At 41.8% G+C, this 10,970-nt stretch overlaps 1 protein-coding gene across 1 annotated transcript; it reads left to right on the top strand.

Moving 5' to 3' along the window:
* Nucleotides 1-1,791: 1,791 nt before the first annotated feature.
* LNP1 (leukemia NUP98 fusion partner 1) lies at nt 1,792-10,633 on the top strand (the record flags this gene model as incomplete). The annotated part of the gene is made up of 3 exons (XM_083855270.1): nt 1,792-1,938; nt 8,193-8,432; nt 10,433-10,633. 3 exons carry the CDS (start codon nt 1,792-1,794, stop codon nt 10,631-10,633), a joined length of 588 nt encoding a protein of 195 aa, XP_083711396.1.
* Nucleotides 10,634-10,970: the final 337 nt, after the last annotated feature.

Consider the following 10,970-nt stretch of genomic DNA (forward strand, 5'->3'; position numbering starts at 1 on the left):
AATTTGTCCTGCTGCGCTCTGAATCAGTGTATCTGTGTGCCTAGTAGTAAACCACCTGAAAAATATCGTTTAATTGATGGATTATTACTATTTGTGTAAGCATATTTTGACAAAGCTGTGGGACAACCTCTCTCCCCATTCTCTCTGTCGCCTCACAATAGAAAATATGTATCCAACAGGTCAATAGCTCCCTGCTGGGACAGCCTGAATTCCACCCACACCATGCCTCCTGCAGGCCTTCAGATGTGCCTTGCCTGTACAGGTGGGTGGCCTCCAGGATGTAAGTCAAATTCAGGCTGTTTGAATGTGGCCAGGAGTGCCCTTCCCCACCTGGAAAATCAGCCTACACGTGCTTTTCATTGCTTCTGGTGTCTTCTTACTGTACTGTTTGCAGGTATTCCTCTTGCTCCTGCCCAGGCTGCTGCAGGTGTGGTTGTGGAGCTCCAAGCTCTCATCCAGAACATCTGAGACAGCACCATCTGCACACCCAGGTACTCAGGTCTCTCTGTTAATCACACTCTTGCCTGCCCTGGACAAGGTAAAATTGGGCACGTAGACATCCATGACCAATCATTCTCTTCACCTGTATTCAGAATGAACAGTCCCACACTGTTTACACCTCACACCTGCATCCCCATGAAGGAAACTGGACTTTTGTAGCTACATTTGTAGTTCAAAACTGGTTGGGGAAAATGTGTAATGCTGGACCACTGATTCTCTGTAATGCTCAATCACCAGCAAGCTTTTTGGCATGTTTCTGGCCAAGACCAACCAGCATCTCCACAGCAATGCCTGGGCACCAGAAGAACACCAGCACACACCAAGGACTGCTTCCAGTAAGAACTTTGGATTCTTCCTCCCATGCAGTCTTCCAACACCATCCCAACAGGCTCTACAGCCTTAGAGCCCTTGTCCTCCTGCCAGGTCCCAAAGCATATAACACATCTTCCAATTTCATACCATGCAGACAAGAGTTTTGTGGACCACAACAGTTTTTGTGTTATATCAGAGATTTTGAAATAAAGGAGACACAGAAATGACAATGAAGTATTACAGCCACAGTGCAGTGATTACAGTGCAGAGCCTCAAGGAGACCTTCAGCACAAACACCACGTAGGGATAGAGTACTTGTGGGCAGTTTAGACACTTGGTCTGAGGGCCAGAAATTATTCCCTGGCCCTATTCTGTTCTGTGGTATAGGCAGGGCCTGTTTGGTTTCTACCTAGATAGTCAACATTTCTGAAATACTGAAGGAAAAGCAGAGGTAACAGAAGTCAGGAGAGAGAGAGCAACAGTGGGGCATTTGTGCTCCCTCCCGCCGAGCCAGAGAGGTCTCTGCAAGCAGCCGTGCCAGTCTCTGACCAACATCAATATGTCAATTCCGCTTCTCAAAAATCACAAGCCTACTCTGGGTCTGCCCCCCACAGGCATGTAACTGTGGGCAATCCTGCATTGGTATTGACAGCTGGGGCACTCAGCAGCAGCACAGGGAACAGCCACAGCCCTGCCACCCACCCCCCGCGGCAGTGTCATATTGGACATCGCTGCAATGGAAAGGTTAAAGGAAACCTTGTTGAAAAGAGATGAGAAAGGGCTGACTGTATGTTTAGACAGCCCCCGGGGCTGCAGTGGGACAGGTTTTGGGGAGGGAGTGCAGAAAGAGTGGTTGAAACTGCCTCTGCTTCCTCTTGTTGGCAGAACAGTGTGAAGCTACTGGCTTGGTGGTGGAATTCGACCTTGTTTTGGCTTGTCTGGTTGGGAGATTCCCCCCCAAGTTTGGAGCACCTGTACATGGAATATGATGAGGATGATGACATTTTCTTTGCAAAATGGATGAGCAGCTTCTGGGGCCACAACTTGATTGATGAGGGGCAAGAAGGCAGAGGCCACAAGAAACGTCAGCCACGACTCTGTAGTGAAAGGAGAGCATCCCTGCCGGTAAGAGCCGTGTGCAGCTTTCTCTGTGTGTGCACACGCTGTACAGATAAATGTAATAACTTCCATCCCCAGAGGCACGGCCCCAGGGATGCATGAGGAGTATGAGACACCTTGCCAAGTAAGTTCAGTTCCTGCTGGCAGCTGCTAGTTGTTTTTTGAACTTAGCTGTCTGACAGGGTCAAGCCTCTGGGGTCTTGGAATACAGAAAACTGGCAAACTCCAAGATAAGTGCTGATAGGAGCAGAAATGTAAGGAGAAGTGTGTAATAGCTGTGTAACTATGTATTACAGTGTTGTTCTGGCTGCTCAGCACAACCTGGCAGAGATCAGAACGTTTTGCACCTGTATACATAAAGACAGTCTGTAACAAGTCTGTTCTCATGTGAAAAACTGTATAACTCCATATGTATTAAAAGGATTTGCAACTAATTATGCAACTATATTGTCTCCAGGAAGTTTTAGCCTTTATCTCTTGGTATTTACTTGTTTTCAGGTAAGTGTAACTTCTATTTCAAGCTAGAGGATGCAGTGCCTCCTGTTTTAAAACATCTGACTCCTAAAACAATGATACAACACATAACAAGTCTTACTAAACTTGAACTAAGATTTTAAGGTAGAAGTACATTCTTTAAACAAAACAGTTGGGAAAGGGGCAGGTTCATGTGCAGATGTGCAGAAGGCAGCTCACAACTAAGTGATTATCAAAATTAGGTTAAACTGAAAACAGCTGTTCACAGTCTTCTCTTTATTCAAAGATTGTTGGTTTCATTTCAGATTTTAACAGAATATTTTTGTGGTCCAAACCTGTCTCATTTTTTTCCAACTACATAAGTTGTCTTAACTAAGATATTATGTTTCCTTACAAACCATATTTTACTTATATCCTTACCCGATTATGGCTGCAATGGAGCAAATGTGAATATATTGGGGATGAACAGCTAATCCTTTCCAAAATTTTTTTTGTGCCATTCTGTGTTTCCACCATCCAAGTTCTTCTCCTCTACAGCTGTCAAGATCTAAGCCATGGGATTTTTCATTTCCAAAAAAAAAAAGGCTACGAAAACCAAATGAGTTCAAAACCACTTCCTCCCTGTTTAAATTCATGGTCAGGCTGGAGAGGTAACCTTCATTCATAACTTTTATTCTGATCAGCCACATTTGTTATTTACTCTTATATTTCACCTCAGCCACAGATTGTAAGACAGACTCTGAGTTGGAGCTTTGCTGCTGTATTCCATCAGAATGCTAAATACATAATATTTATTAATGGGAGGAGAAGAAGGTTATTAATTTTACTGTGTTTTACTTTTTTCACTCAGAGACCCATGCATATGTGATTTCTTTAGGCCTCAAGAGAAACTGGAGTGTAAGAATGTAATTTAAATCTCTTTCCGTTCAGCAAGGTGCTGAACACATCTTGTATGTTTGTGTCTGTATTCGTGTATGCACAGACATTTCATTTGAAGCATGTCCTTATATTCAGTTTTTTCAAAAGCTATTTAAATATTTAGTAATAGCTATTCAAATACTTTGCTATACTTGCATTCCTGAAACCATACCTAGAATTTAGATTAAGTTAGCTGGCAGAAAGCTAGCTAGAAAGAAATTATTTTTTGATGTTACTGTTTAACAAGCTAATTATAACACTTAAATGTATCTGACCTTTACATTAATGCTTCACACAAATTTGTCTTGCTCCACTAGTTTCATATAGAGAATGTAAATTTTAGCTGCTTTATTTCTCAGGGCCAGATGTTGACTGGAGGAATGAGATGGGAAGATTTGTCTGGGGATTTTATAATTTGGGGATACATTTTGAAATGAACTCTTGATTTGGAAGTTGAGTAGTTGGTAGAGCACTAGTATGTGTTGTCTAACCAAGGCCAGAAGTTAAACAAATGGGCACCACTGATGCCTTGGAAATACCTCCTTGTTGAGAGCAGTAACTTGAGAGCTATTGCACCTGGATGGGTGTTTTTTCACAGTAACTCCAAATTATAACTACTGTAAGATTCAATATTGCAAATTATAACTGTTGTAAGATTCAAAACACTGGTACTGTTATTTAAATATTGTCTACATTTTATCAGAACAGTGCTAATTATCAGGAGGAATAATAACTGAGATTAGCGTGCATCTCTTCTGAAAGCTAATACCTCCACAGCAGGTCACAGTGTACCCTTTCTTCTGTCTCAATAGTGAAAATTGAGATAACTCCACTGTCTAGATGAAAATCAAGTCAGCAAGTTCTGACGTAGGTGCTGGGAAAAGCTCCTTGTGCAGGTCCAGTGGTGCTGCCAAAAGAAAACTGCCAGCTCACTTGGTCTCATATCCAAGGCTGGTATTCAAGGCATCAGCACCAGAGCAATCCTGCCCATGTGAACTGCTGCACCACGAGCCTTTTGGTGCTACATAGCAAAGTAGCACAAAAGGTGGTTCTGCTGGGAAATCACTTTCAGCTCCAAACTCGTGTCTTGGTCTTGGTAGTTTTTCCTGTGCTGTAGTGAGACATTCAAGTCACTGCTCCCACCTCAAAGACAAAAATAAACTCCTGTGGTATCCTATCGTGGTACAGTCCCCACCCTAAATATGGATAAAGCTTTGAAGAATAGCTCCCAAACTAACAGCAATTTTCATTATTTTTTTTTCCCCAATATCTTGGTGTACCTCACAAACACTACTGAGATGAGCTTTGCAAAATGCTTTTGCTCTTGTCATTCACATTTTGCAGAGGGGAACACAAAATTATATTCATCCTTTGCTGGGTCACTTGCAAGTCAGGCTAGAACATTAACTCCGGTCTGTCAGGCTAAAACAACATGTAACTCCACTCTCCTGGAAAGCTCAGAGCTGTGTATGTTGCTGTGGGCCAACACTGAATGTAAAAACTGCCTGGGGATAATTAAGTCAGCTGTTTCCATCTCCCTTATTTAACTTGTTCCCCTGCCAAACTTCAGACAAATTAACTGTGATACCCTTTCTGAAGCCTCCAGCTATGACTTTCCTTGACACATTCTAGTGACCTTACATAATTTTGGTTCCAAACACATCTTACCTCCCAGACATTCTGTTGTAAGGAAAAGATTGGAGGCAAAGGAGAACTGATAAGAAGTTTACAACCCTACACATGTATCCACCTTCACATAGACATTGCTGCTCACAGGAGAAAATTACTAAGAGCAGCTGAGAGTGGGAGCCGAGCAAATGACGGCTGTTGAAGTTACTGACGTTTAATTTAAACTAAACTTAGACTGAACATCTACCACAATATTGTTACTATAGACAATTGAAGGGCCAGACCAAAACATTTTTAAGAAATATATGCTTTTCTGTAAGTTTCTCGGAAGGAACTGAAACCATAGGAGAACATCTGAATGTCAGATGTTCCAAAATATCCCTAAAATACTCGGGTCATTGTGTAAACTCCAGCAAACAATGAACATTTGTGCTGACACACTAAAGATTAATGTTCTTACTGACAGTTGTGCAAGCTTTCAGATCAAGCCCAAAGGAAGTAAACAATTAACTTGTCCACAGCAGAAACTGTGGAAGAGATAAGGCAAATTATACTGACAACAATTTTTGTGGTGTGAAGAATTTTTTTTTTGTGTACCTTTTGTGTGTTTGAGATGGGCAATTAGCAGAAAATTAGCTGTTTTGTAAAGAGTATCTCTGTATCAGTGAACATGAGTGGACTTTACCCAACACAGAAAACAGGACTACTAATGGGAACGAGGAACAATCCCTGGGATGGCTTCTTGCTTCTGGCTTTCCCAGCACTGGCAAATGATCCGCATTTTGATAGTGGAGAATTAATGTGTCGTGCAAAGGCACTGTGAGAGAAAGCACAGTCACAGTAATATGATTGCATAGACCTGTCTGTGTAGCTTTACCCTTCGCCCACTGAGGAAGATGGGCATTTCAGAGGAAAGCTTGTCCCTTTACTGGACCATTGCTGCCATATCAGTAGGTAAACTGCAGTCTTTTTGGTAAGGGCTTAACTGTAATTCTATCTGTGAAGGCAAATTAAAAAGCAATGAAAGCATTTACAGACTTTGCAAAACAAGATTGCTAGAATACAATCTCCCATTTCAGCTGTCCTCCTGTGTTTGGTTTGGTTTTGTTTTTTTTCCCAAACCCTCTAGGAACAGATACCAGTGATTTTTACCATGAGACAATTTTTATTTCCAGGAAAGAATATATGTTGATGCCATTAAAATGACAGAGAAGATATTTAGCTTGTGGAGCCTGGCATGGCATGTGTGCTCCTGTCCCTCGAGCACAATGTGATTGCTTTGATGCTTTCTAAAGTAACAATACAATATGACCTTACAGAACTTGCAGCTGTATTGACTGCTTTGAAACCAAAGCAAAAATAATATGGCAGCAATCATTAACACTACTCTCAGAGGCAGTCCATAATACTGGACATGGTAAGCTTATGCCTGGAAAAGAAATGGAACCAGTACCATGTATTTTGTAAGCACTCTTCAATATTAGGTACTTCTGTCAGGTGTGAGATTTACTATTTTTAGCATCTGTCATCAAGCCTGTCTAATGTGGTGTAGCTGCAGCTGTATGAATGGCACAGCCTCTCTATTCTGAGAAAGGCTGCACAGGTCACTGTTGTGCTAATACATTTATAGAAGCATCTGGGCCAGAGTGAATGAAGTTATGTGCAGGACATGTTTCAGGTCCCTTGCAGTCCAATGATTGTAGATTCATGTGAACACCATACCAAGTTGGTTTAGTTTCCCCATTTGTTAAAATAACAAACCATCCAGTGCACACACCACAAACCCTGCAGTGAGTGTAGGGTTTTCTACTGGGTTTTCTTAGAAAGTGTTGCAGAACGAGTGGGATAAACCCTCCTTTGTTATAAACAATCACAGCTCCCTTAAAGCAGAACTTCTCAGGGTTACTTAGTAGCTGAAGGCTTAGCAACAGGCTTATGCAAAACAGAGAATCACAGAATCAATAAGGTTGGAAAAGACCCCTGAGATCATCGAGTCCAACCTTTGACCAATCCACCACCATGTCAACTAGACCGTGCACTGAGTGCCATGTCCTGTCTTTCCTTAAGCACCTCCAGGGACTATGACTCCACCACCTCCCTGGGCAGTCCAGTTCCAATGTCTAGTCATCCTTTCTGTGAAGAAATTCCTCATTATGTCCAAAACATATATGCATTCAAGAATATTATGCAGCAGCTGGGTGCCTGGAGTGCTTTAATCTTACACCTGCAGGGGTGTAGTTTTCAGTACCTGCCATGTCTCACAACTTTCACCATCTGCATCTTACCAGTGCTCAGCTACTCATCCTGAAAATCCTCAGCAGCTTGCAGGGTTTGGGGTATCTCTGGCTCTTTGTGGTGTCCTTCTCATGCCTCCCTTCTACATGTCTATCCCTTTCTAAAACCACCAATACATGACTCCACAGGACACAGCAGTTCTGTATCAGTTTAATCTCCTTTGCAGACATTCAATTAAACACAGCTGATGCAGATCAATAGCTTTTATCTGCATGCCAGGCCTCAGAAAATTGAATCACACCAAAACTAAACAACTATCTGCTCACTCCCCACTTCAGTCCTGCAAATATAATTGTACAAGTCTGTTTCCTACCACTTCTTTGGTAGGGTTGTGTCCCTTAGTACCGGGAAAGTGCTCCTTCATTAATTCAAGACAGATGTGCACAAGAAACCAGCAGAAAATTCAAATCTCAGCAATAAAGCATCTTGTCTGCATGTAGGCTGTGCTGAAAACTTGACAGAACTGGGTGAGAAATGGTTGCTGTCACACTCTAAGCTCAAACAGCTGATAAGACCTGCAGCGTTCCTGGTCTCTTATCTGACTCATCTGGCCACAAAAGGCTGGGTAATGCTTTTTGAGAGTCCTGCCTGGAAACAGCAGCCATGTGCAAGGCCTGAGTTTTTGGGGTTATGAAGAGTCTCAGTTCCTTTTAGTGTCAGTGAACACTAAGAGGACCCAGCACACTTTACACCTGGAATGTTCATTGTGTGCCAAAACTTATATCCTCAAACCCAGGAATAATAGGAAATTCTGCTGCTGCTGCCTCCAGAAAGCAAGTTCTTGGCAGTGTGATTCTCCTACACTTAAAAAGAAAGATACAAAATTCTGGGGAAGGTCCTTCACTTTGCACCACTGTTTGGGAGAGTGTCTGTGGCAGGAAGAAATCTGCCTTGTGTGTTCTGCTTTACTATTCAATAGTCAACAAAGAGGTTTTGTTTTTCAGGCCACGCTCTCCTCCCTTCATACAACACGATTTCATGCTTCTGCCAAAGGCTCATCTTCAGGCCACCTCAGGGGCTCCAAGGAACTTCAAGAAGACCAAGATGTCAAGTGCCACTGCCACAAGAAGGCAAGCAGAACACCTTCAGCAGACAGCTCGTGTCCAGAGACAAACTCCATTCAGGAATTTGCAGAGTCCTTTGAAAAGCAACTGCGTCTCAAAAGCAAACGCTCAGTTTCTTTGGTAGGTAACAACCAACTTAAGATCACTACACAAGAAAAAAACCCAACCAACCAAGTCATCTTCATCCTTTGTGCGTTTACTGTGACTTTGCTGGGGGAAGTGTAGAAATAAACTCCAATTGGATTTTCTCATATTATGTGGTCTCAAATTACTACAAGTAGCACAAACAAGGTTAAAATTGTATCATTAGCATGAGGATTTTTGATGTGGTGTTACTGTCTAGGCTTATTCAGGAATGTTTATCCTCAAAATGAGACACTGCACTGGCTCATGTGACAATGTTTTCAGAGGTTTCTGTGGCTGTGGCCACAAAACATGACAATACAAACCCAGGTTTGCTTCACTTCTGCTGCAAGACCCAGCTCACTTTTTCACTGCTGCTGACCTGACTTAACCCATGTGGAATTATCTGTAATACTGCCAGACACTGCAGTGTTTGAGAGGCTTCTCATTTACCCCTCAGGACTCCATCCACTACTTTCTGCAGTGTCACCATGCAGCTGCAGCAGCAGCTGTTGTTATAAGTAGTGGAACATATTTTCACTGAAAGGACATGCAGGCAGCAGGGGATTCTCTCCCCATTTCATCCTTATCCCCATCATTCTGTCCAAAGCCATGAGCATTTAGTCTGGTGTGTGTTGATGAAGTGGCCAATAACAACTTTTTTGTCTATGACACTTTAATATATTTTTTATTATTATGATACATAGTATCTGCTCTATCATGCAATGGAAGAAAGGATAATAAATCCTAACTCACTTCTAAGTATCAGAAAAACGCTATCAAATTGTCACTCCACTCAAAAAAGTGTGCTTTAATAACACCTGACATTAGAACCAAATAACCACAGAAGGAAGTATCCCTTTTTTTTCCCCAGTTTCTTGACACTGACAATTTGTGTGGAAAAGTAATTTTCAACTCTCTTTGCACAGCAGAAGAGGGGAAAAAATTCTTTTCAAAAAGCAGCATAATTACATGATCAGTCTCATAATTAGTGCTTGCATGACCAGTCCTCTAAGAATATGCAGAATTATGATGATGACAGCACTGTTACACTATAGTCATAATTTGAAGTTCATTCCATAATCTTCTTTTTCCTCTTCAGGAACTATTCAACTGATTTAATTTGGAAATTTACATTGCCTCATGTGCCAACCAGTGGTAGTCTAGTTTATAATTTATAATTTCTCAAAAATGCCTGTGGCTAAAAAGCTTGTGAGTGTGTAGTTGATGTATGATTAGGTTTAGTGAGCATAATATATTAAATATGGCTTTGGTTCCAGTTAAAAGCATGGATTCCAGTGCTCCTCTGTAATCAGCAGTGAGGTGTGCTGAGCTGTATTTTAATCTGTTTTTCAAGCAGATCAGGTTGCTGTCATTCCCTCAGTCACAACTGTAGTTTGGGAGATGTGAAGGACTTTTGATTCTCAAAAAACTGAGCAATAGGTCAGAGATCTGAAAGAAAATTTGGGCTTAAACCTGTGTCTCCAAATGGAGCATTTTTTTTTTGCATTCAGAGCTCTGTGGATGCAATTCAAACGACCATGATCAGACAGGTGAAGACTGTGGGAGAGGTAATTCATCTCCTTTCCTGCCTATTGCTTTTCTCATATAAATGTGTCTCTGAGAACCCTTCAGACCTTGTTTTCAGTGAGGTCTTTGCAGCTAGCACTGAAAGGCTATTAACATGGAGTCTGGGCTGACATCTCAGAGCCCTTCCCTTTCTCCCTCCTGTCTGCTCTCCTCTTCAAGTCCACTGAGCCTGTGACCCTCCTATCATATACAGAGTAAAATCAAAGCATGTGTGTTGCTTCTTGCTGAGCTTTAGACTGACTGGCTTGGGCCTTGAATTTGAGCCCATGATGGTGAAGCTGATCTTGGTAAGGCAGGTTACTGGAGTATTTTGTTACATAGTGAAATAAAATAATGAGCTTTTTTTTTTTTTTTGTTCTTGTAGGAGTCTCTTTTAATTCCCTGCTGTTTTTTCCCCTGCCTTTTAGCAACCTGAAGGTGCAAAAGAGAGACGAGAAAGAGAAAAACTGCATTTGAGAAAAAGCAAGTCTCATAAGAAAATGGGAGAGAGATCAGAGGCAAGGAGAGAGCAGGAAGAAGCTGAAAGTTCAGAAGTACCTGCAAAACACAGCGAACGGTTTCCATCACAAGCAAGCACTCAGAAAGGTTATGTATGCACAGGCAGCTAGAATGCATTGAGATAATCAATCTTAACACTCCTCCTAAAGAGCAGAGGGAGCATTCTTGTTCTATTTTGACTACAAGAGGTCTATTAGCTAGAATAACCCCTAAGTTGTAAAATAAAAGTAAAATTCAACTGCATCACTGGCACCATGTTACTACCTTCCTTTCTTTACTTTTGTCATTAGAAATGTGACCTTTGTCATAGGAGTGTATCAGTAGCAAGATCCAAGTTAGATCATCATAAGAGGATTTCAGGCACATTTAGCATTGCGGCAGAAGAGTGGTGGATGTGCTTCTTTAAGAGGAGACCACCATCTATGTATTACAGAGCCATGCAAAGCC

The sequence above is a fragment of the Zosterops lateralis genome (assembly GCF_965231275.1).
Source record: "Zosterops lateralis genome assembly, chromosome: 2".
NCBI classification, from domain to species: Eukaryota; Metazoa; Chordata; class Aves; order Passeriformes; family Zosteropidae; genus Zosterops; species Zosterops lateralis.